General features: G+C 40.8%; 1 protein-coding gene across 5 annotated transcripts; it reads left to right on the top strand.

Moving 5' to 3' along the window:
• Positions 1-356: 356 nt before the first annotated feature.
• On the top strand, positions 357-26552 carry dpf3 (D4, zinc and double PHD fingers, family 3). 5 transcript variants are annotated; one of them, XM_040017463.1, is made up of 12 exons: positions 364-582; positions 10991-11151; positions 13480-13587; positions 16415-16548; positions 16901-16996; positions 17243-17315; positions 17717-17758; positions 18592-18729; positions 18863-18991; positions 23442-23554; positions 23862-23943; positions 24086-26552. In XM_040017463.1, exons 1-12 carry the CDS (start codon positions 551-553, stop codon positions 24151-24153), a joined length of 1176 nt encoding a protein of 391 aa, XP_039873397.1. In that variant the 5' UTR covers positions 364-550; the 3' UTR covers positions 24154-26552. The 5 variants fall into 5 exon arrangements, 4 of the variants coding, with proteins under 4 accessions (XP_039873400.1, XP_039873399.1, XP_039873397.1 ...); XR_005694022.1 differs by lacking the exons at positions 23862-23943; positions 24086-26552 and adding an exon at positions 21210-21881 and having other exon boundaries at positions 357-582; positions 23442-23553; XM_040017464.1 differs by lacking the exon at positions 17717-17758 and having other exon boundaries at positions 366-582.
• Positions 26553-27390: the final 838 nt, after the last annotated feature.

The following is a 27390-nucleotide window of genomic DNA, read 5'->3' on the forward strand; positions in this document are numbered from 1 at the left end:
GTTTCTCCGCGAGTAGAAAATTACTTTTATTTCACTGGATTCTCGGAAAAAGTTGGATATTGAAATACAAAATAAAGTGACTGTTCGACATATATACGCCCTTAACACTATATAATTTAAAGCGGCACTGACTTTAAATTACAAAAAAAAACAATTAATGTTTGATATGTCGTTGGATTTATTTTCCAGCCGTTAAAACCTCAAACCCATCCCCCCCCCCCCCCGCCTCCCCCAAAATAAACAAAAACAAAAAACAACATTACAAGTGAGACTGTAATAGTATCCCATGCTACATAGCATTCATGTTGTGTTTTTCACTGATAAGGCTAAATTAAGTTAATTTCATGGCGTTATTACAATTGGGGTCTGGGCCATTCATTTTGACAGATTTATCTGAAGCCACGCCTAAAGTCCTGATGCTGGTGTTGTATTGGCAGGGAGCACAGCGCACAGGACCGCATTGGCTGTTTTTTTCTTCTTTTTTCTTTTTTTCATAAGGGTCCCAAACTACACCGAGATTTGGAATATTACGTTATAGTCCTACAGGAAGATGGCGACTGTCATTCATAATCCTTTGAAATCGTAAGTACATTTCTTTTTTGTTATTATTATTTTAACGAAATTACTGCATCGTGTAAGATGAATGCAACGAGCTATTATGACTGTATGGGGATTGCACGCGCTTTTAAATAAGTCTAACATTTAACACCTTTAGTATATACTTGGGCAGTCTCCGTATCTTCAGGTACCGTTGCCTAGTTGCTGTATTGTACAATACGAATATAAAAGCATGCACTTATGCACGGTGTGCGAACGGAAAACATCACCAGTCCGCGCGCAAATGACTACATTCAGTTTCATTTATGCATAAAGTTGCGGACATTCCACTTTTAAAAATAAATAGAATTAAAAAAAAAAACCCGTCTGTCAGAAGTTTGCCTGCGCTCCTTGTCGGGGATATTTGTGTAGTTAATATAATGCAAGTACTGACACAAAGCTCCCACTGCGCGACTCGTGCTTGTCTGAGCCTGACAAGCTCACGCACAGCAGGTTATTACATTAACTTTAATTTGTGTGCGTGGAGGAATAAACTGCTTAAAGCCGATCTTGGCGGTTTGAAAATGCATTTGTAGAAAAATACGTATATGAGCATGGGTTTAAAAAAAAAGGTTAATGGGATGTGATCCTAAGTAGAGTAAAGATTTAGGGGATAAAACCAACTTTCATTATATCACAGAATGCATGTCCCCCCCGCCCCTGCTGCTGGCTGACGGCAGATGTTTACCACTGGTCATGTGGAATGCGCAGTGTTTGACAGTTTCTTGTGCAAGAGGCAAGTGTTTTATTAATTTGAACGGAATGCTGCTGCGGGTCCCTTAAAATAGATTCTGAAATGATGCTCTTATTTTGTAGAGCTCTTTATTGTTGTTGTTTTTGTTGTTGTTGACAACCAGAAACATGTCATACATGGTTACTGTGTGGAGGAGGGGGGGGGACTTAATGCTTCTGTGTTGTACCGAAACAGATTAGGCTGTAGGGAATGAAGGTATATGTGTTTGCTTTTGTGTGCATGTAGAGCAGCAGATTAGAGAGCGTCCCAGTATTTCAGTGTTTCGCTGGGTCCATCTGTTAACGGAGGTACACGTAAAAAAAAAAAAAAAAAAAAAAAAAGACAGGCTGATGCTGGGGCAGAGGGAGGGAGGGAGTCCCATCTGCCCTTTGCATGCAGCAGGGCTTTCTCAGATAGACACCCCCCACCAATCTAATATCTGCAAAAAAGGGAAAGCGATATGCATATGGACACAGGACCCCACCTACCACAACAGACATACTAGTATAAGCTCAGAGCAAAATATGAGAGGCAACTGTAATGAAAAGTGTATGTGAAGTGTAATGTGTTGGAATGTAAGACCCAATATCAAGTAACATGTGAGTTACAACCTTGGGAAGTAAAGTCGCGGTCTACGTTTTAGACAGAGTCTACTGTGTTTGAAACAAAAGGCCTTACTTCTGAGTCGTACTCAGGATGTGGCATGTTAATAATGCGCGCTCAGTGAGGACGTGGTAATAATCTAGCCTGCTCTCTTGTCAGTGCCCAGCTCTGACAGATGAATTATAACCATAAGGAACATGGCAGTAAATATGTCTGGCTTTGTGGACTCGCTCGCTCATGTTTAGCAGTGCATATTTTCCTCGACTGACTCAAATTCTCATTTTCAAAAAGACTTTTGGTAATTGAATCCTGGGAGGCCGGGTGGGATAATGAGAAGCCGACATGAGAAGTATTCAAATAAGCGCTGCGATTCATATGCAGAGATGTGCATATCGCGCCTGTTACCTTCTTTCATTAGAGTTGGATTTGTAAATAAAAACCAAAGAGCTCAGGTGGGATGTGGATTGGTTGTGTTTGCACAAGGATTGAGAGAACTTGAACTGAGATTAGAGGAAATGTAAGAGAGATGTAGGGTTGTCAGTGTGTTTGGGGTCGTGGATTTTTATTGTGGGGTTTTTTTTTTTTTTTGCATGTTTGCGTAGACGTGCGCCCCTCCCCCAGTTCTTGTGAGAGGGAGCGTGAGTGAGTGATGGAGGTGGGTGGAGGGGTGTCTGTCTGGCTGCATTTAGTCCTGCTGCATACATTTATACTACACTCTGAGCGCTGGGTTGAACCCTGGCCTTTGTCTATCCGAGCTCAGGGAATGGGAATAGAATGGTTTCCAGGCACAGACAATTAAATGGACAGGAACATTGTTTTAAATGGAAACCTCCAAGCAGTGATCAATGCTTTTTCTTTTTTTCCATGTTCTGCACATGGAAACATTTTTCTCTCTCTATGGGTATATGTGAGACTTTGGAGAGCTGAGAGATAAGCATGTGGTATCCTTTACAATACAAAATAGAATCTTTTATGTTGGACAAACATTTTATCCTCCACATTTCCTCCAGTAATGCTCATGCTGAGTTGAAATGACGTATGGGTCAAGCCATGTCTACACCTTCCACTCCTTCACCTCTCCTGACTTCTGGCGTCTCTGGTCCTCCACCCATCCCTCAGCAAAACAACAGCAAGAGCATCTAATTCAGGGTTTCCCCCCTTCTGCGACACCCTTTCCTCTTCAGCTGTTTGCCCTGCCTCTCTCCTTCTTCCCTCCACCTCAGACTGCACTTTGCACCTTTCCCTTTTACTCCCTTTGTGTGTCTGTTTGCGTACAGGCAAGAGTGTGTGTGTGTGTGTGTGTGTGTGCATGAATGTGCTCGTGTGTACGGTCATTTGTGTGTTTGGGAGAAAAATGAGTGTGACAGGATTTGAAAGGGAACACGTGTGCCCCAGGACATATCGAATCCCCACCCTGTACCCCGCCACCCCCTTTCCCTCCCATTCTGCCTCCTTGGCCCCTCCTCCTCCGTCTCCCTTCTCTATGCTTCACACTGCTCGACCTACAAAGTGCCACACAAAGAAGCCGATCAGTACCCACATGCTGTTGCCCCGCTTCACACATCCCCCTAGGGCTCCTACATACTCCTATACTGGATTAGATCTCCTCTGACCATCTTTTGCTCAATATGTGGTTAACCTCCAGCATTCCCTAATGCTATTAACTTTCCTTCGAGATGCTGTGTATATGTTGTACTGTCCAGCACAGTCTATTAGAAAGATGCATCTGTGTAATGTTACAGAGATCATCCTAATTACTGTATTGTGAAAGCGTTGCCCATACAGCTTTCCATTACCTCTGACTTGCGTCCAGGCACACAACATTTAAACAGTTCTGCATGTTTCAGGGCTCCACCTCCAAAGTATTTGACACAGTCTCTTTTGCAGGATTGTTCAGTTTTCCTGTAACTCAAGACTTTTATCTATTGAACTGCAAATGCCACAACTGTACTGTACTGCGAGGTGGAAAAAATATTTCAGAAAACATGCCATACTGTTATAGTCCATGACATAAGTCATCATTTAATTACCAATCAGTGAATATACTGCTCCAATACAGTACAGAAGCTGCTCATTTAAACTATAATTAACAAAAAACAACAATAAAAACAAAAATTGCATGCCATGGTCTGTATTGATGAACCGCTTATACTCCTATATGTGAATAACAGTATTGGGTCACCTGTACACGACACCTGCTTGACCATGGAAAGCCTGCCGTGAAGCTACCAGTGCACAGTCTTTGTGATGATGTTAATGTCAGATAAGGTCTGAAACTCTGAATTTACTGAGTGAGCAGATTGTTGGTAACTTATGAGCCTCATCAGTCGATGACCTCGCTCTGTAACATTACATCAGGGGTCGGCAACCTTTCTGATGATGAATGCCATCTAAAATCTCCTCAGAAGTCAACGTGCCATATGATTGCATTAGCAATAAATTTAATAACGCTCTATATTAACAGTTACAGACTATATAGAAAAACTTTATAGAATTATATTTGTTCGCAGATGTTTGCAGCTATCAGCAAATAGTTATCAGCTATTTTGAAACAAAAAAAAGACACTTTTTTTTATCCATAACAAGAATTCAAATGAACTGTAAAACAGAAAATGCAAATGCTATTTATGGTCTCCTCACAACAATGATAAGAAAAATAACATGTGTATCTCTGTTAATACAGAGACACACATGTTAATGTGATCTATCCTCTCCCACTCAGAGGCACAGGTCCCCGAGTGTCCAGCATTCAGACGGCTACCCTGAGGACACTCTTCGTGTGAGAGAAAATCTGCTCACACAGATATGTAGAGCCAAATACTGTCAATAAGGCCTCTGTAATTTTCTAAAGACAGCTAAACTTGTCAGGTAGTGATGTCCAGCAGGTGAAAATGCAAGCTCCATGAACACGCACAGCTGTGGATTCCAGTATTGTTGGTATATGTATGATTTCTATACATTTTACGTCAGATAAAAACTTTGGTTGTAAGATTCAGATAATTATTTAATAAAAGCCAGACACTTTAAATGAGAATAAGAAAGAAAAATATTTCTTTGTGCCCCACTTTCCCTGTTTATGCCCTACCTGGAGCCCTGGCAAAACTTTTCTAGACCCGCCCCTGCACAGTTACCAGCTGTCAGCTAAATAGAAAAGGATCCTGGTGTTATTTGTCTCTCAGAAACAGTTCATAACTTCCCTTCAACTCATTCATGTCACCTAAAAGGTAAACCTGTTTCTCCATCACCTGTCCAGCTCTGATGATTCAGTAAGGACATCTCCTGGTTTCATCTTCATGTTTCCCTCTCACCACATATCCAAACCGATATCATGACCAGAAGCTTTACGGCTGTGGCTCCAACAAACATCAGCTGATACTAGAAATTAATATTGAATCAATTCTAACAACAGCTGATCAAGCTTAAACGTGCTGCTGAAAAGACACAGAATAACTCCAGCTTTGTGTCTTTTCTTTCATTCTAGCTGAAGTCCAGGACAAACTGTGTTCCTTTTCAGCTCAATACGAAATGCGTAATATTTTCTCTGAATATGTGACGATTCTGTTTTTTACAGGACGGTTGGCAACTCTACTAACTAACCTTATGAATAAAATAAAGTTCACTATCAGTAACATCATAGCACCCACCCAGCTGTATAGAAACTCCGTCATGCTAGCTAGCACACAGTACGAGTTATAGTAACTGACTGTAAAGTCAGCACAACGAAAATAAACTCCACCTAAACTTGGTGTATATCTGACCCAGATAGACTGCAGGTCATAACTTCTTACCCAAAGTTCAGTTCACCTGACACTCAGACCTGCCTCCCCTTTCCCCTCATCCACTTGCTGGCCTCTGGGAGCTGCGCCATAGCCACCACCAAACAACTGAGTTATTTTTACACACGGGCCAGCATCTGGCCAATCCACCACCTTTCATTGTTTATACCATTACCGTTACATCTTGCATACCGGGCAAATGCCTGATGGCCAGTCCAGCTTGTGCCATCAGTTAACCCTTGGCGTGTCAGCTGTGGCAGGCGTGCCCAGGGTTGCCGACCCCTGCTTTACATGGTCTGCCACTTCATGCTGTGGTTGAGTTGCTGTGTTCCTTAACACTTCCACTTTGCAATGTTACATGCTACTACAGCACCACGCTCAGATTCAGTAAACTCTTTATTCTTTCAGTAATGTTTGTGGATAGGTGTGTGATTTTATACCTGTGGCAACTGGACTGAAAATGCCAGAAATCAAAGATTAAAAGGTGTAGCCCAATACTTTTGTCCATATAGTGTGTACTAAAAACCTGGCCTTGATGGCCTTGATGACTGATATCCGCCCAGTTTATAAACTAGTGTGATAAAGAGCTGCCTACATCTCAAAATTCCAAATAACTGTAGTGAAAGAGCAACAGTTTAATCTGCTATGCATTCACACCTGCAAACATGCCTGCCCCCAGACACACAAACGCTCCGTCCAAAAGCAGGCTCAGACAGTTTAATGTGCTGTAATTAGGGTCTCATTTTGTGGTTAAGAATTGGAACTATATTAGTCGGTGCTTGCTGGAGTTCACCTACAAAAAGCATTTTTGCATGTTAGCAGATGTAATAATTTCTCATATTTGTGTTCAGAAGAAAATCAGCCCATTAATTTTACCATCCATTTTCTTCCACCTGTCCAAAACAGAATTGCGGGAAGGGGGCCTATCCCAGCTGTCATAGGGCAAGAGGTGGGGTACACCCTGGACAGACTGTCAGTCTATGGCACATGACACTTTTCTTATTTTATGTGACCATTCATAATGTCGTTTTGTGAGTTTATTTATCGCGAAAAATTGTTAAACTAAGCACTAAAGTGCTTTTAACTTTTACAAGCCAGTATAACTCACCCTTGTTAAATTAATGCAACTTAACAATTAAGCTTAAAGTTGAATCAGATGACCCCGAACCATCCCGTAGTTATGCTGCAGGGGCATAGGCCTAGGCTGTTGGGGGTTTCCCATGATGCACTGAGCACGTCTTCTTCGCTTATCTGTTTTCACTCTCTGTGTGTTTATATACCACTACTGCATTTAATCATTAGTTATTATTAAACTCTTGCTCTGTTTCTCATAGTGTGTCTTTTGTCCTGTCTCTCTGCTGTCTTCTCTTTCCCCTCACCACCAAGTGGTCGCGGCAGATGCTTGCCCATCCCTGGGCCATGAGTTTCTTCCTGTTAAAAGGGAGTTTTTCCTTCTCGCTGTCACCAAATGCTTCCTCATAGGTGGTCGTGTGATTGTTGAGGGTTCTTTCTAATATTGTAGGGTCTTTACCTTACAATATAAAGCGCCTTGAGGTGATTATTGTTGTGAATTGGCACCATATAAATAAAATAGAATAGAATTTATTTTTTCAAGTCAACAGGTTTGGATAATAAGTAAAGGCAGTTTATCACACATGGGAACGAAAGTGTTAAATGTTCACATTTGAGAACACAGGTCTAAATTTTGGGGGCCAATTTTTTTTTCTTTTTGTGTTAAAAATGCAAAGACTATTAAAAACAAAGCAAATAATCGGCTGTGAGACACAGTAGCACATTATAGCAAACTGAGATGGGATCAAAACAGCAAGAAAACAGAGAGTCTTGAGAGATTAACACAAATGCGAAGAGACGGATGACAGTGATTTATTTTGCTGTTGATGAGTTCTTTCAGTGGCTAAATATTCAATTCACCGAGGAGGAAGAGAAAGTGACAGATACGAGTAAGACTGATGAAGAGAAATGACAGCAGATATCCAAACACAAAGGCTGATTAATGGAGCCTCCACTCCCCTTGGCTAAGGACTGAGTACCACATTAAATATTCATAACGTTCATTAGCCCTTTTTGGACTTCCTTCTCTAGCATGTGTGCGTGTGAGACCCTGTTTGCTCGCCTTGAGCTGAATGCAAATGAAATTAGCCCCTCAACTGTTCAATGATGTCTCCCTTTAACTGTGATACATCATTAATGGGTACCTGTGAGGGCAATAGCCCCTGATGTCCAAACACAGAACAAAGGATGGGATTGAAATGTTCTTTACCTCTGTAAGCTTTTACCGATAGACCTACCTGCGCCTATAGGTATAGAATGAAATAGTGATCCAAGACCAATGAAACCTATACTGACTGTTGTATACACAGCTCTTTTGTGCCAGCATGGAATGAGCTGAAACAGTCGTAGTGGTGCACACAGACACAAAAACACACTTAACAACTGCAGATTCCATCAGTATCCAGGAAGCTGGTGTCCAAGAGGAATGCGTTCCCTGACATGCAAAACTCGCCTTACATAAGCTCCATCACTGCACTCAGCCATACAGTTAACTCACGGTTGGAGCACAGAGCAATTGAGGATAGTCAAATCAAGTTTGGGTAGGAATGTCTCAGGACACGCAAGCCGCAGACAGAAGTCTCGGAGGCATCCTCATACACTATTTACTCTCACGTAATGAATACAACACACAGACAAATGCACAGCAGGCAAACGAGCTGTGCACGAACACTCACTTACGTAAGAGTTTATGAAGCCGCCCGGGGAGGTTATGCAGACGCTTTGTTGTCGGAAACGGGACAGAAACGTACAGGCAATATGGGATGACACGGGGGAGGGAAAAAAATGAGGGAGGAAGGATGAGGAGAAATACCCGTAGGTACACACACACACACACACACACACACACACACACACACACACACACACACACACACACACACACACACACACACAATTCAATCTAGCCAACTGATAGTGACAGCAGAGATAACACTTTACCTCTGGGAACATGAGTTATGTGACAGGAAGTCTCTTCTGGAGATTTGGATTTGAGTGGATCACTGTGACTGCTGGTCTCATACTGTAAAAACACGTGTCACAAAAAGCACCAGCTGCATCCCTCATTTCTGGAGGTCTCTGCACAAAAACCTTAGTCAACATGAAGAGAATTATTCCTGATATAAACGAATTCCAGTCCACAGTCACCAGCAGATTTGAGTTAGAGAAATCTATACTAACAGCAGATTGACTTATATTTGTGGACTTATGGGGATCACTTGTTGGACTGTTTATTGCCTGGTAGCAATCTTGGAGTTTCTGCTGGCTGCCTGTTTCTGAAAGGAGTTGCTTCTCTCTGACATTAATCCAAAGTCATTTTTGTAGCACTGTGGATTAGATTAAATATACTTTTGATAACAATTCATTCTCTGTCAGTGCGCCCCAGGGTGGCTGTGGCTACAATGTAGCTTGCCATCACCAGTGTGTGAATGTGTGTGTGAATGGGTGGATGACTGGATGTGTAAAGCGGTTTGGGGTCCTTAGGGACTAGTAAAGCGCTATACAAATACAGGCCATTTTACAATTCACAGACAAGACACTGAGCTTTGATGGGATTTCAGTGGCATTTCTGCAATTATCATTCCTTAATAACACGAATAACTAGAGTTAAATGTGATGATTTACCCGAAGTGCGTGTGTCAGGCAGTGCTGTGCATCCAGATATAGGACACAACAGTCCTTTGTATGTTTCCAGACATGTGATATGTTTTCCACTAGGACTTTTTGCCTCCCATAAAAAGCCATTTCTGTTACTGCATTTACATTCTACAAAACTATACCCTCTAAAGCTAATTGTTGGACCAAATTTTGAGAGCCAAAAAGGTCACCAAGCAATTAAAGGTACAGATTTGCATGATTCCTTCTACACTGTGACGTGTGGTCAAACCCAGTAAAGAGGGTTCTGGGTTTAGACGAGCCTTTGTTCTCCCTGCAGATGCAACATGTGGGGAGTAAAACAAGGAAAACATCCTTGTCCATATGCACCAGTATAGCCAAAGCTGAGGTTCACATTTAACAAATATGAAAAACATGCAGCTGCCATTTGTTCTACACATGTCCGATTGTTCAGTTTTCTCTCTTCCTATTCCTATTTATGTCCTCTTTGCTCTTGCAAAGTAGGCACCCCCTTCTTACTTCTTATGTGACACTCACCCCCTCTTTTCCTTCATCTTATGCGTGCACTACCTGGTTCACGCTCCACTGCTAGTCACTCCACTTCTTACCCTTCTCCCTTCCCACTATCCATCCCTCCTTCCTTCACCCTCTGCACCCTCCATCTCCAAACACTGCACATCTTTGTGAGATTCAGTGTGACCAGAGAGCTGGTCTTTGTCCAGCTTGGCATTCTTTACATATCTGTGCGCAGTATCCACAGACCGCCCGTCTTAGCTTGGCCAGTCAGAGAGACGGGTGATAGGCAGCCAGATAGACTATGATATGTAAATAAACAGAAAAACTGACGCTGTTCTGCTGCTTTCGATATGTTCCAGCCTAGCAACAGAAAGTCCTTGTGGCATTATGGAAAACAACCTCCTTGACACTAATTATGCTGCATTGGATTAAATGATCAGGGATTTCATGCTAAACAGAAAAGTCTCTTTTACATGTGTCTCATTTAAGAAAGACTTAATCATTAAGGGAAGCAAATAAATCTTGGTTTGTTCTCTCTGACTCTAATGATCTTAGCTGCAGAAATCCTGCTGTGAGACTGGGACTGTGTAGGTTATTGATGGTTCACAACCTGATTTGTATCCTCTTATCAGTCGATGCACATCTGTTTATAGCACATCTGTTGTGTGGACTTCATTGTGGCACACTTAGTCATCTACAAATTTGACAGCATGAAACATTTCATCTCCTAATCATTTCCTGTTATATTTGTCCTCACTGTTCTAATGCCAATCACTTTCAGTTCAGCTGCCTTTATGCCGTAAAGCCAGAACAAATTTTTGTATTATACTAACACCCAGCTGATATCCAATTTATACTAGTGGCGTTAACGATCCACAAATGTTAGCATTTAGTTAATAAGATATAAACAGTTGTTGTGAGTGACTCAGTAGCCACATATAATGCATTTAATTCAGGTGTTGAATGAATGGGGCAGTTGATGTAGAAGTTAATGCTAACAAACCTGATGGATTACACTGGAATCAAAGCTGTGTGTGCCTGTTTTCCTAACATGTTCTTCGTGTTTCTCTGTGGACAGGCTTGGCGACCAGTTCTACAAGGAGGCCATCGAACACTGTAGGAACTACAATGCCCGACTCTGTGCAGAGCGCAGCGTGCGCATGCCTTTCTTGGACTCACAAACCGGTGTGGCACAGAACAACTGTTACATCTGGATGGAAAAACACCAACGTCAGCCAGGTGAGAAACACCGCAAAGGTTGAAAAATGTAGCAAAAGTTATTCATTCATTAAGTCTGCATTTGGAGATATCTGCATTTTTTTTTTGCTTCAGGGAGATGATTGATGTCACTCTCGTTTAAAAATTCAACATAAGGCTACAGCTACTGGCTGCAGCACTTAATGCAAACAGTAGTAAAAATGTAAACTTCTAATCTGTACTGCCACTAGTGTGGATTTTTTTACTCACTAAATATGTCATATGTAAAGACCTGATCAGGCTCTATTCATGAATGTGTTCATAAAAAAAATAAAAATCATTCTTGAGTAGGTGCACCATTTAACTCACTGGGTTAAACAAATAACCCATATGCCATGAGGCTAACGCAGCAGCCCAGATTTGAAACCGCCCCAGGCCATTTGGTGCATGTCTTCCTCTTACTAAAATAAATCAACTAAAAAAATATCTTGAATAAAGTACCTGGGCTATGGTTATACCTCTATAGCTACAAGTTGGCAGATATTAGAGCCCAACCAATTTATCAATGAGCCAATATTTTCGGCTGATATTAGCCTTGGTCTGATCTATCAGTACTGACATTTTTACCATCTGATAAATGAATACTTCAAAAAGTGAACAGACAGGAGAAACGGCTTTTATTTTGCATAGTTTGTCCAGAGGGCGCTCTGCAACATCCCTATCAGGCTCTCAGCAGACTGGGCAGAGTCACATTTCCCTAACAAATGTTAAAGAAATCTGTTCTTGTTTTGTGTGTCTGAAAGAAAAAAAAATATCGACCAACATATCAGATTATTGGATTTTTAAATCACTAAATATCAGCATCAGTATTCGTCTTAAAAATCCTGTATCATCGGTGTCTAGGAGATATTACATATCAACTAACTGAACTTCATCAAATCTTGTGAGTGTAGTTTATGCTTTGTGTGACATGGCACACTATGTTTATAATAAACCTTTTTTTGGCCAATAAAGCTACAGTAACTCTTTTTGGAGCTGAAAGAACTTAAACTAAAAAAAAAGACTTTAAAAAGAACCACATTATTTGTTTGCTTTTGGGATCTGAATTATGATTTTGGCCAGAAAGAAGTTACTTTCTCAGATTTAAGAAAAGAAGGAAGAACAGCTCCCTTGACTTGACTATGAATATACAAACAGTCAGTCTACAACTCACTCACCGATACAGTATATCTGCTAACAAAAGTCAAAAGTCTGAATTACTGCTGGATTAATTTTTTGGCCAGAAACAATCACTCCTCAGGGAATATTGAAATGAGCCTGCCAGGAAACCAGTGCAGACTCCAGGAAATGACTGTGAAATATAGCATGTTAATTTGCGAGCTTTACAAGTTCTGGTAGGTGAATTTAGAGCTGGGCTAGCTATTAGCTTTTGCCTTCCAGTTTTTACGCTAAGATAAGATGAACAGCCTCATGCTGGAGCTTCATCTTCACTGCACAGGCATGAGAGTGGTATCAATCTTCTTGCCCAACTCCCTGCAGGAAAGTTAATAAACATATATCAGAAAACACTGATAAATATGAATTAATGGATTTCCTCCATCAGTAAAAAAAAGTCTGCCAGCTCATCTTTTGTATATTCCCCGAGTTACTGTTCGCTGATTTATCCTTAAGCAGTTAGAATGCATTATGCACATCTGGTTCTTCTGTAAAGCCAAAGGGAACAATCTGCTATTTACTGGGAGCTGGACACAAATAGCCTGCTCTCCATCTTGTATGCAAAGCCCTTCAGGCCACACCCTATACTTTGTGGCAGACCTAAGTCACATTATATGCATTTATTCTAGGTTTATCCCTCCCCCTCCATCTCTTGATTTTCATTCACCGCTCATGCAGACTTAAAACCCCTGTTTTTCATCTCTCCCTCCTACGTGGCTATTGGTGGAATACGATTAGGGTTTGAGAGCAAACAGCATTTGACTGGAAAAAAGTAAAACTGCATCTTCTCAACATTAGCATACTGGTGTATCTTTTGGTACTTCTCAGATAAATGTCATTAAAAATCTTCAAAGAGCTGCAATTTTAGCTTGCGAGTGATACATAGTCTCTAGAATTTGATCACAAGAGCTGGACCCCTCTGAATATATGGGGTAGTGCCTGAGCACTACTGAAATCATATTGCAACATATTAAGTGTCAGGAAAGACCAGGTCTCTGTGTGCATTACTGTGTTTGTGTGTTGCAGAGCTCAATGCAAGGTTTGTTAAAATGGTATGCTTGCCAGTGGTTGTTAAAATTCTTCCTGTGTGCCTGTGTGACTCTCTGTGTGTACATATATATGGATACATATGTGTGTGTGTGTATGTGTTTCCAGGCCAGGCAGCAGGACAGATGTATACCTACCCCGCTCGTTGCTGGAGAAAGAAGAGGCGACTCCACCCTCCCCTGGATCCCCAGCTCCGCCTGTGTGAGCTTCGACTAGGTGAGACAAACAGCACAGCCATGCAGTGAAAGTCAAGACCCACAGTTACGCAACGGAGCCTACTTTAATGCATTTTATTTTATTTATTCATGCCGTCACATAAATACATCTGTTTTATTTGTGGCCTCTGTGCTGCTGGGTATCTGCATGTAGCTATTGCGCACGCTTGCTGTCTGGCCATCTGGCTCGGGTTAGCTCGTCTCTCCTACCAGGTCTCCAGGTTCATTTTCTCCCTGGAATCAATGCCGCCTCTCTCTCTGTTCTGTGGCTATAGGCGCACATATGCATAGGCACACAAATACCCCCCCGACACACACACACGACTCTTGCTCCCCGTTGCACCACAGAAGCACCCTAACTGGGCCTCTATAATCATTTGTCCATGAGGCATAACAATGTAAGTGAGTCCTATGAGGTGGAAGTGTGTTCTCTCTTATGAGTGTGTGCATCCATGCATGCATACAGAATGTGTGTTATAACGGGTGGGTTGGGATTTTAGCAAAGGAATGCCCCCAGGAACCTGTGAAGGAGGGGAATGAAGGCAAGTCTTTGTTTCTGCTTTTCTACTCTATTGTTTCCCCTCTCGCTGTCTTCCAGATGCAATCTAATACTCTGGAGCTTTCCGCTAAGAATGACTTGCTTTGCTTTCAAGATGAGGACAGAGAGTCCTTCTGATGAGGAAAAAAAACAACAAGAAAAAAACAAAAAAAACAAAAGCTACAGCTAACCAACTCATCAACCAACAAGCTTGCATAAAAACAGAAGAAATTAGAGAAGGTAACACTGTAGTTAAAGAGGCATGCAAAACATTCGGACGCCGAGAGTAGAAGTGCAGAATTCTTGTCTTTTGTTTTTGAGATATCCTATTGTGTAGTTTGGACCAGATGTCTATCATAACAAAACAGAAGAATGTGAATTCTCCCCTCGTGGGCTTTTGCAAAATGCTTTATGTTTATTTAATGCTTCCTGAGCAGAGAGGTTTGTCTCTGTGAATACACAGAAGCCATGCCACATATGAATTCCTTGTTCTTGTAGAGTTTCGCTTTTCCTTTTTCACGTCCCAGCTCATGTTAGGGTTTCAGGAACCATTTTTCTGTCCTCTCAACTAGTCTTCTATATAGCAGGTTAAAACAAAACACATGAGATCTGTGTAGGAGCAGCAGAAGCCAAGATATCCTGACTGTGAAGTCACTATCAAAATCTCACAAAGCAACTCAGCAGCATCTTCCATCGGGCCCACTTCTTTCAAACATCCAAAAACCTCTTTCTGTCACCTATTTTGATCCTCCAGAGGGAAAAAAGGTGTTGTGCAACTGCTTTCACAGGCTGAAGATGAGTAAACTGGACTTTACATGTGAAATTATTGATGCACACCTAAGAATTTAAATCCAGGCAACTTGTGCATGCATGTATTAAATGAGGCAATGTGTTCTTTAGCCCCAAAAAAGAAGGTAAAGACACGAATGAAGGACAATCTAGAGGAGGAAAGTGGGTTTCATGTACAGGAAGGAGGTTGTCAAAAGAGACCAAAGTAAAGGACAACGTGTATGTGCTGGGGAGGGGAGGCAGAGCGGTGGTTGAATGAAGAGAACACAGAGGCAGTGCAAGCACAAAGTCATAGCATACAAAAAGACAAATGAGAGGAGGAGGAAGAGGAGGAGGGAAGACGCAGAGGTACAGAAGCTCTGTATTCAATAAGTGTCTTACATCCTCAGCAGCTGTGCTCGCTCCCTGCTTTTCTTATCATAGCCTTAGTTTCATTCGGCTCTCATCCTGGTATTAGAGATGAAAGGAGAGGACAAAGAGGCAGGGCTGCTGCAGCAAGTTCGTCTCTGTGGAAATGAACAGAGCAAAAGCAGGAACGATGAAGGAGATTAGATAGGGGGAGAAATAAAGAAGAATGAGATATATGAGAAATATTACAGGCTTAAAAGCAGTGAGTGTTTTTTAAAAATATATGTATTTGGCTAATTTCCTTCCCATAGCACGCTTGTCTTATCTTTTATTGATGTTGGATCTGGTAGCCTGCTTTTCATTATTCCCAAAGCTCCCTCCTTCCTCATAAAACCTCGTCCACCCCGATGATAATCATTAAACTCTGTCACCTACCATCTGTGCTAAATTACCACAACTGCACCTCACATAATAAAACGATAAATAAAATAAATGGACTAGACGACCTGTTAACGAATGACTTTGAGGCATTTAGGCAAAATGTAACTAAATACACGTGTAAGTAACCACAGAGCTTCTTTCTTCTTTCTTCTTTCTTCTTCCTCTGTATTTATAGGAAGATATATTTACTTTTAAATGCCGTCACTCTATTTTTCTTTAATATCATCATTATATGATTTTATCTTACCAGCGGCAGCCTGGAGAGCACAGGCCGACATGAGCTGCATGGCTCACAGGCGACTTCTTATGGTGGAATATATGCTTTCAGTTTAGTAGCTTAATCTAGCATACTGCAATAAAAAATGTTTTTACATTTTTTACAGATAGATTTGAGCATCACTGTGGTTCTGTCAGGAGATTTATACTGTACAGTTGTACTTGTAAGTGTCGAGAAGCACGAGGTGCAGTGTGAAAGGATGCATTCACATAAGAGCTTTACTTATAGCAGCCTTACACCCCAAGTGCTCCTTTCTGCCTGACCACAGGTTAACAGCTTTTAGCCACTTTAGTACGAAATGCCGGGATGAAAAAGTGGGATTAAAACACACAGGTTGATGCACACTTGCCTTGCTATACACAGACACATACACATGCCACCTCAAGTGGTCTTTGTTTCCTTTTTGTCATTCCCTCCTTCGCCTTCTCTCTTCAGAAGCAGAACTGGCTCCAAAGCGTGAGGGGGCACCGGGGGAGGCCACAGCCCTGGAGGCCCTACTAAGGGGGGACAACCTGCTGGAGAAAAAAAACAACCTCAGTAAGGAAGACGAGACATTGCTAGAAATACAGGTATGGTTAATAAGATAAGGAAGATTAGTATATGTCACCAGCAGGGGTCCCTTTAACTTCATGTATGCGTCTCATTTGACATCTTATTTGGCCAATGCCCGAATATTTTTTTTTTTTCAATAAATCACAGCAGCATCTCAAGTTTTGTTTCTCCACCAACTTTCCCTGAAAATTGACCAGGTAGATTTGATGTCTTCCTGCAACAAATGACAATGAAAACCCCCTGACAATTAAATCAAACATTAACCAGGAGAATTGTAAATATGTCTGCATCTATATATTTCCAGCTTCCTGAGACCTAATGCTACCTCTGTCTAACCCCTGTCTTTCTGTTTGCGTTTGCGCTCTGCAGAGAGTACTTGAGGCAGAGGAAAATGGGGATGGCTTCCATGACGATGAAGACTTTGAACTCGATACTCCGAAGAGAAAGAACAGAAACAGAGGCAAAGTGAGTGTCGAAAGCATAAACAGGATTTATATATGACGGTGTGTGTTTTGAATTGTAATGCAATACAGAATACAATACAGAAAAATTGTCACATTAGTACAAAATCCAAATAAGTTAAGACTCAACACCACCATCAACCTGAAAGCAGAATACTTTACCAGCATTATAGGATACAGTAAGCTTTTTTTTTAACTTGTGTTGGAGGAAATAAATGGATGATCACGAGTGTCTTGTGTATCCTTTCAGAACCGAGGCTCGAGCCGCAGAAGGGCAGAACCCGTTAACATCGAGGACCAGGATAAACCTTATGTCTGTGACAGTAAGGGCAAAGAAAACTTCATTCTTTGTACATGTACCATCCTGCGATCGGTGCGATTACAGTCACTGTGTTTTCTCAGAGCAGAGATACTGTGTTCTCCTGAGATCTGGCTGTTAAGAGAAAAACCACGTGTATCAATATATATATATATATATATATTTTAAAGCCCTCTCTCTGTTGCTAAGAGCAGTCCTCTGCAGCATGAAGAAAGAGTTTGCTGTTAATCCAGACCTGACCAGCATGCCACTTTCGTACTTGGACAGAATTCCTCAGTAATGGATTGCCGCGGGAATTGTGGCTAGAGATGCTGACTGAGCCTCAGACAGATGAATTTCATCCTCATTTTTGTGTCTTGTTCTGTCTTTCCGATATTGTTTGCTTTTGTGTCTTCTCTGTTCCAGATAGATACAAACAAAAGTATAACTCAAAAAAGGCTGAAGAAGGTATCTCAACCTGTCTCCATCTTGTCTTTCTAGGAGCTTCTTGAGCTGTCTTTATGAATGGCCTTTTTGCTAGTGGGCATTTGGCGTCCTTGACTGACTGAATGCTAATGCTCTGAATATGTGCAATGCTTTAATTGCTTTAAGGTAGTCTAGGCATCCCTGTGCAAGCACTGCATGATGCTAACAGTAAACCTAATGCCTCAATGCTTGCTTGTTGCAAAGCATGCGCCAACTGATGCTTAAACACCAGCTCATCTAAGGGGTGCATGCTTAATAGGTTTCTCTATAGCTGTGTGCGATTCTTAGATAAGTGTTTGCACTGGTTTGATTTATTTCTATATATTTGAAAATAGAATTGATTGGTTAATTGTTGTTAAGGCTGAAATAGCTGGATCAATAATGCACCAGAGAGCTGTGTAATGAGAAACGTCTATAATGGCTACAAGGCCAGTGTACCCATGTAAAAAATCCTAAATGAACATGAAAATAATCATAACAAGTCTAGGTCAGCGTTAAAAGTTTCAATAAACTTGCTTATAAAATACCTCTATGTATATATAGAAATATAAATAAATGAGATGATTTTTCTTTTAAGTCTTTGTCTTTCTTTTAACTTTGCTATAGTTCCACTTATTTACCTTAGGAAACATTTTCTTAGCAACAAATAGTTGTAGTTATTTCGCAGATAGAGGTTCTGCCTTACCGTCTCCCACTGACTCTCTAGGTGTTCACAGCAACTAACTTAGACCAGTGTCATACACTGATGTTTTCACCTGACAGTGTGCAGTTTTCATGGTTTTAACTTTCCTGTGATCTAAAAAAAAAATCTGTAGTGTGTGGAAAGCGCTACAAGAACCGGCCTGGCCTGAGCTACCATTACACACACACTCACCTGGCAGAGGAGGAGGGAGAAGAGGAGAAGGAACCAGAGATGGCTCCGTCTTCTCCTCAGAGTTCAGAGAACCATAAACGTAAGTTGCTGGCTGGTATTTAATCATACTGATTAACGGGATATTTCCAGGTCACAAAAACTTGCACTTACTTACGAAAGCTCAGACTGAATGGAAGCTCGTGGACCATTCCCCTTATTTCTCCTGCTAACAGCTCAAAAGGGCCCTGATGGTGCTGTTATCCCCAACGACTACTGTGACTTCTGCCTGGGAGACCAGGACTCCAACAGGAAAACAGGACAAGCAGAGGAGCTGGTGTCCTGCTCTGACTGCGGACGTTCTGGTGAGTCCTCACTTACTGGTCATAGATGGTTTATGTGAAAACCTGAGATTTTGTATTTGCCTAAGCACTAATTGATACTACAAGTGGAGCAATAGTTATATAATCCCTCCAGTAGACTTAGTAGAAAAAAGTGAATGCCATATTAGTGATTTCAGTAGGACAGCAAGAAGGCGTATGTGCCCATTCACTTTTCTGCCAAGAGTGACATGAAAGTATTGATACAACTCATGTGTCTGTTCATATACAGTTTGCACCATCTAAGCTTAACACTAAGTTAATGGGGACCATTTGTGCTCATTTCCAGCTGTATATTTTTATTCATTGTCTGTACTAAAGTAGCTTTGTATCATTCGTATTTCAGAATGAAAATTGTTATCATACACTGGGCCTTTATGCCATCTCTTAGTTCATCCTCTGCCTGAAACAACCCACATTATTCCTTTTACGACCATCGTTCCTTTAAGCCAACTTTCTTCCAGTTGGCTTGTGTTTTGTAACCTGAAGGTTTCAGCAACTTGTGGGAATGGCTACTGTGCTCACAGCCAGATTTGTGTGCCTGCTAATAAAGTTTCTAACGAATGTACACAACTGTAAGAAAACTCTGTACGTATGTGATAACAACAGCTCAGTAACTGGAGTTTAACTGGCTTTCCTAGTTGTTTTCCAACTTTGTTCCCACTGACTTAAGTGGAAAGACAATAAAATTCCTCAAGTGGAAACTATTTTTTTTTTATTAGTTAAGCGTAAATACTGAAGTATGAGATTTGATACCATGCATAAGGTTAGGTTTTATGTATCTATTACATAGTGTCCCTGGTGGGTGATGAGCACTTGCTTCACCCCCTGAAAGTCCCATCTGTTCCAGCTTTGCCATTACTGTCCTCCACCTGGTGGTCTTAAGCCTGCCCCCCTCTCCATAAGCTTAGGCTGCCCATGTGCTGTTACCTTGCCGTGGAGGGTAGGCTTGAGCACTTGAAGCTATATTGTTGGGAGGGTTTAACCCTGGCAAGGCATGGCAAAAACAGCACATGACCCTTTGTGTTTGGGGCTAGGCATTGGGCTAACACCTCCATCTCATAAAAACGCTAACAAGTTACAGAAACTTTCATGAGAACACGGTACACTTAGGTTAGCTTAGTCCAATTTAAAAGGAACAGTTAGCCTCGTTTGCTTCAGAGGTAACAAAATCTCCTTTTTGGTTTTTAAACAGATTAAAAAAACAAAACAAAATGTGAACTTTAGGTGTGCTGGTAAGATGTTGTTACCTCATGAAAGAGCCTGTAACCCCACCGCTCCTGCCCGTTCTACATTTTTATGCTAAGCTAAGCTAACTGCCCTCTAGCTGTGTGTGAGTTGTATCAATCACTTCATTGATCTCTCTTTGCAGGTAAGAATGACAGTGGAGATTTTTCAGAAATGTGTTGTCTGCTAGACTCATACTTTACTTTAAGTCTTACTACACATCTCATTTTTGTTTCTCTTTACTTCCTTTTTGTCCACGATCTTGTTCATGTGTATCTCTCGCTTTCTTGCGATGTTAATCTTTGCCACACGGATTTAAATTGTGTTTCTCTATCGGCCACAGATGTGATGCAGTTTAAAAGTTTGCATCAAATATAAAGGAATAAATTACACACATATATTTAGGAGGGAGATGAGGGGAGGTACATGTTGTTACCCAGTTTAATGTAGTCCTTCTATATTTCAGAACAAGTTCCCCAAAAATTCAAACAAATCTGTACCTTCAGGTGATAATGTAGATTTAGATGCTTTTGGTGTGCAATAAAAGCTTTCAAGTGTCTCTTCAATGGGGTTGTCAATGAGCCTTTCAGATCATAAGAACTGAGAGCCAACCACAGGAAAGAATCATATGAATTTGCAGAATCCGCCGCTTGCTTCCATCCTGCATGCTTCTCCATGTCAGCCTCGTTCATCAGTAAAGACCTCTGCCTTTAGACAACATGCTTTCACTCTTTTGTTGCTCAGTTTTCATGCATTATCCTTTGGCACATGTGGCTGCATTTTTCCCCTTTTTTCCCCCCCGTTTTGTTTCCCACACTAGCCGAAAACGGCATCTGCTGGATATCTCAGCAAAAAACCTTTGGTTGAATCATTTCAGCAAGCAAGATGTTGTCTTACTACGGTAGAGTGTGCTAGAACAACTGGGAGACTGTGTGGCCTTGTCTGTGTTGCTCTGATGCTGATGTTTTCATGGTAGCTGGAAGAGGAGGAGCGAAGAAGGATGGGAGGAAGCGGAGCACTTTCGAAGAATTGTTCGGCAGCGCGTCAGACAGCGAGGCCTCCACGTTTCATGGCTTTGAAGATGCAGAGCTGGAAGATATTTCGTTCTCAGACAGTGATGTAGTTGCTGACAGCTAATAATGGGACAACTTGACTAGCTGAGCCTTCTGCCATTAAAGTTTTAATTGAGGGAACAATGAAAGACTCATGAGGCACATAATGGACTGCAGAAAACCACAGTGAAGACATTTCTGGAAAGTGTCTTGGAAAGGATGCAGGATATATATTCACATATGCTTCTGCTTGGGAATTTGTTTCTCATGGACACACTAATATATATATTTTTTTACCATCCTCATGGATTTTTCAACAGTTGAGCCATTTTCCATTTTTCATAAACAAAAAAATAAATAAATAAAAATGTCCTTACATTTGACTTTGCTTGCATCAGATAATCAATATAACAAACTATACATCTTTGCTACATGCCACTTAAATCTGGACCAAAAACGTTGATAGCGCTGTGGACTACGGACTAAGGAATTAAAAACATGACTTTTCCATGGTAAAATGAACACGTGACATGGGGGAGGGAGGCACTTGGACTCTCAAGTCACTCCACTAGCTAAAGAGGACAGTGAGCAGCGAGGTAAGAGCCAGTCACCACTCCATTATCCATTTAAGCCAACAGGATGTCTGTTAAAAGTGTCTCAGCGGATTTCTTCTCAACTGCAATTCCTTAGAGTAATTTGTGAGGACGGCAGCAACTCAAATATCTACACAGGTCACATTCCTTGTTATTTTACCCATGAGGCTTAGAGGGATCAGTGCGATCAGTGTTTTGGGCTTCTTTCCCAGTCCAGATATATGTCAGTTCACCCTTGCATATGGCTCATTGATACCCCATTGACACCAGTGTACTTATGATTGTCCTCTCATAACTGTGATGATGTGGGCAGGCTACAAAAACAATGTTATTAAGGCAGGCAACAAGAGGACCACTTTACATATTTCTTTTTGTGTTGTCATGGTTGTAGTTTTACCAGAAGAGGATAAAATATGTCTCGGCTGTGTTTAACTGTGCACACATGACTGCATGTGTTTTGTTTTCATGTCATATAATCACTTGCTGTATACACTGTCAACACTGTCATAGAAGACAAAGACAGAGAAACACGCAGCCATCTGGGTGAAGAGTCAAATCCTTTTTTTGTGTGTGAACTAGATCACATTAGAGGAAATATTTCACAATGTTAGCCAAGTCATTTTATGTATATAGCACATTTACACACAGCAGACATTGGTCAATGTGCTACACAGAGCAGAAATCTAACATTCATACTCTGTTGGATGCTTCGGAGAGCAACTCTGGGTTCATTATTTTGTCCAATTTGGCATGCAGACTGGAGCAGCCGGGAATCAAACCAAAAACCCTCCAATTAGTGGATGACTTGCTCTACAGCCACTCCGTTAACGTAGACAAACAACCAGCTAAAGTTCAGGAAGACAGGGGATTAAAGTGACCTTGAATGCGCCATGTTTGCTGGTGCCAAACACGGTGCATGGTGGGTATTTCAGAAAGTGCTGATCCACTGGGATTTTCCCACACAGCCGTCCTAGCCATCACACAAAGCATCAAACCATGAAACAGACAGATTACAACAGCAGAAGACCACACCAGCTGTTACTTCTGTCAGCTAAGAACAGGAGAGTTAGGGTAGAATTTACATGACTTTACCAAAATTGGAAAACGGAACCATTGAAAGAAACGCTGCCTGGTCTGATGAGTTGAATTCTGCTTGGACATTCAGATGGGATACTTTGGTCCCCTTAGTACAGTTGCTATCTTATTGCCAAACATGTTCATGCTTTTAAGACCACAGTGTACCCATCTACTGATCCAGAAGGATAATGTGCTGTCACAAATTGCTAATCAGTGATCGGAGTTTGTTTGAACATGACAATGAACTCACTGGCCTTCACAATCACCAGACAGATGGCCAGTGTTAAAATTAATTCAAAACACGTAACTGTAACCGGGCAAAGCTGCTAGGTGAGTCACAAAATAAGAGAATAAGAATATAAAGCTAGAAATCAGTTTAACAGATCCACTTTAAAATCACTCCAAAACAGTTTGTAAACTTTTTTTCGGCAATCCACTTCTCCTGCCCCTGCTTCCCTTTGTCTTTGTCTCATCGTCCCGACACAGGTCATCCGACATGTCTGCAGTTCACTGAGAACATGATGCAGGCCGTCAGGACATACCAGTGGCAGTGCATCGAGTGCAAGTCCTGCAGCCTCTGTGGCACCTCGGAAAATGATGTATGTATCACAGAGGAAAACCTTGTGTCAACCTTTGTGTCTCCAGAAATGTCGGCTCTCACTTTGAATTGGCTGTGAAGCTGTGGAATGACCTTTCACCAGCTTGTGTGCAGCCTATCAGAGAAATAATACATATTAAATTATCTGTGTGTAGATATAGAATTATATGGAGCCAAGTACGCAAAAAAAATTTGAAAGTCTGTAAAGATTAATTAAGATTTTAATTTTATATGCAATGTGCAACCAGCAAGCCCCTGTTTTATAATGTATTGTATAAAATAATGACAGTGACTGTGTGTTCATGCAGGACCAGCTGCTGTTCTGCGATGACTGTGACAGAGGATACCACATGTATTGCCTGAAGCCACCGATGACCCAGCCTCCTGAAGGTACCGCAGCCGAAAGCCACTCTGACAGCTTTTAGTGTACATCAGTGGTGCTATATTATTATATTATATGTTTGAAAGCTGCTACAGGCAAAGTCTATATATGGAAAAGATTTCAACCTTTCCTTCTCTCCTCTCTTTACAGGAAGCTGGAGCTGTCACTTGTGTTTGGACTTGTTAAAAGACAAGGCCTCAGCCTATGGAGAAGCATAAAGGACACCCTGGACATTTTTTAAAGCACATGTAAACACAATATATATATATTTGTACAGATGCACTTACTGTTTGACATATACTTTCTCCCTAGATACAACCCAACACACACACACACACACACACACAATACCCACAGATACACACTCCGGTGCATTAGCAGGCTCAGGGCTTAGTTTCCCGTGTGAGGCTCAGAGATCCTCTACCTCTCATAAAGCCAAGCAACACTCACAGATGCAAATGCCATACGCCATCTTAAGCGTAAGTCAGCTAACAGCAGATCTGCTGTTCCCTCGTTTCTCTACCTCACCTCTCAGCAGACAGCAAAAAGCCAAAGCAAGATTGATAATGGCCAATACGGTGTAGAACATGTGCATGTGAAGTACACGTTTATTTTAACTGCATTTCTGCATGTTTCCCCCCCCTGATTTGGATTTATTTGAGTATGATTTGGAAGGTGTTTCTCCTAAAGTATTTGCTGAAGCTGCATCACTTCCTTCCCTTGTAGCTTAAGTTCTCCAGTGGGGGAACCTTGAGTGAGTTTGACTAATGTTTGTTTAGATTTCTCCTTCCAGCTCTACTCCTCTGCTATGTTTAGACTTTACAGTGACATTCCCACTTTACATCTGGACAGACTCAGTATTAGTTATGCCATCTTTCACAGGTTTTGTCAAGCTTGGTGAAATTTATATCCTGCGTTAAGAGGAAATGGGGCGATAAAACAGCCTCCACTATCATTCCCTTTGGAGCGTAGTGACTTTATAGCCACGTCTGTTTTTCTGTATTCGTTCAGTTACCAGGATACTGTGGTGCTCAGTAGGACACCTTACTAATGGTGAAATACTTTAAAAAAGTAGAATTAAAAAATTATTCATCTAAATTTCATCTGTAAATCTGTGGTTCCCAAACCTTTTCTATCACCTACTTCCCAGCCAAATTATAGACTGATTGCATTTTATTAAATAAATACCTGAAATTTCTCATTAAAAATACAACTTTACGTCTTCAGTGAGCTAAGAATACAACTTCATACTTTATTTGACTGACATGTCAATGAGCCAGAGCTACAGGTTTTCTTCTCAGTAAATTTTGACATTAACCTGAATATCGTTAGCCTTGCTAGCATCAGAGCGCACTTTTGTTCTTTAAACAATTCCTTATTAATCCTTCTGTTTTTTTATAGTTAATTTGAAGGGAACGCTTGCAGTGGTAGATTCACATATCACAGTTTAAACAATTTATTTTCCTACACTTTTGCTGAATTTGGTTTTTGTCTGAAAAAATAACTTCACTAGCAGCTGCTGCTAGCCAGCTATTTCATGCTAACTCCATGAGTTGATTGAACGTTTTAAGCTATTCAGCCGACTCATTTTAAAAGAAAAAACACCAAAAAAAGGGTTTAATCAATACCATCATGCCTACAAAGCCACAACTAAAACACTGAAGCTAAGCTATCAATTCATTTTGACATAGAAGGTAAATGGATATGTTACTAATGACAATAATGAACATCTTCTATTAAGGAGCAAGGCTTAATTAAAAATGATTTCTGTGAAAAAGGTTCAATAACTAGCATTGTGATTTTAGCCTCTAACCATACATCATATCTTTAATTGGAGATTGATTATAACTCTTCATCAGACAGCAATCCAATCCATTTCTTATTATACTCAAGTCTTTCAGTGTTGCCTGTCCGGTTAAGTGCTTAGAAGTCCAATGCTGTGGACTGGTCAGCAGTAAGTAGTTGCTCTTTCTAAGCTTTGATGGAACAGCCTTTATTTTTTGAAAAATGTTCAGCTTTTATTGTTTCACTCTACACTACCCATACATACACAGGTATTTTGATAAACATAGCCTTTTCTATGCATTTTGACCTTTCGTCCAAGGCACTGAAAATGGGAGCTTCGTCCAGGGTGAAGATTTTCAAAAAGTTACGTTTCTTAGTTTTTTTTCCAGATTTTGTCCACTCTTATCATCTTTTTTTTTATATCAGACTTTGCTTTCTGCTAGTTTTTTTAGGCTCCATATTGTCTAACATTTCTATAAGGTCCGGTTTATACCATCACCTGTTGCTTTGGCAGCATGCTCTTTCATTTGGGTGAAGACATCTTTCAAAATGAACATCCATATAGAGGGCCTTTCCAACAGTTTGGGAACCACTCGTGTAAATTTTCCAATGCAACGTGTTTATAATGAAACCTTCATACATTATTATCTCTCAAGGAAGCAGCATATACTGTTGTGTCCTGTGTTTTGTATGCAGTTAAAAACAGAATATATTCTGGGAGTGCTGCATTTGTACAGCTGTGTGAATAAGGTTAATGTTTACTTGGTTCCATGTTAGACTGAGCACTAAAATCTGTGAAAACTGTTTATATTATGAAAAAAAAGTTGACTCTCAAAAACGAAACACCTCAAGAGAAGAAACGAGAAAAAGAGAAAATGATCCTCAAAGTACACATAGTGTGCTTCTCCTGACAGGATATCACATTTTGCATTTGTGTTTTGTGTTATTATGTGTTTGTATTTGATAACACGTTTCCACTGACAATCATGAGGTAGCATAGACACATTATTAACACACTGAGGGTTTCACTGTGCTTTTCTCTGGTGAGTTTTCAATATCATTTGCGTCTTCCTTACACAAATGTCATGTATGGTGTTTTTGGGTGGGGAAGAGGGGGTGATGCCATCAACTACAGTGATCCAAATGTGTGATGTTTTGTTAAAATAAATGTTTCATTATTGTGTTAAAATAAAGAGCTTGATTCTTGTTTGCTTGTATATTAAGCATATAATGAAAATAGCCCGGTCAGTAGCAGACATGTTTCCAATTTCTCCTGTGGGAATACTCTCTCATTCCAGTGAACTGTTTTACATAAACTGACAATTAGACATTGAAGTACTAGCCAAGATGACTGTGTCTAATGTGAACATGTCCTCCCCATCACATATTGCTGCTTTCCTGTCTCTCACCCTCTGTGTATGAATACTCTACGGTGAGCAGTGACAGAAAAATAAACTCATTTTCCAGTAGTATCAAATGAATGTTCACCTTATGAAAAGCACTTTCCACTCTCATCAATGATTATATTATATAGATAGATAGTCATATATTATAGATCCGTATAGTCATTGCTAGAAATCTTACTTGGTAGTATTTACATTTTTTTTACCACTAGGTACCAGTATTGGTCTGGAGTTGAACTCTGGATTTACGCTGCAGTAGACTACTCA

The sequence above is a fragment of the Simochromis diagramma genome, unplaced genomic scaffold (genome assembly GCF_900408965.1).
Source record: "Simochromis diagramma unplaced genomic scaffold, fSimDia1.1 OVJJ01000802.1, whole genome shotgun sequence".
Lineage (NCBI taxonomy): Eukaryota > Metazoa > Chordata > Actinopteri > Cichliformes > Cichlidae > Simochromis > Simochromis diagramma.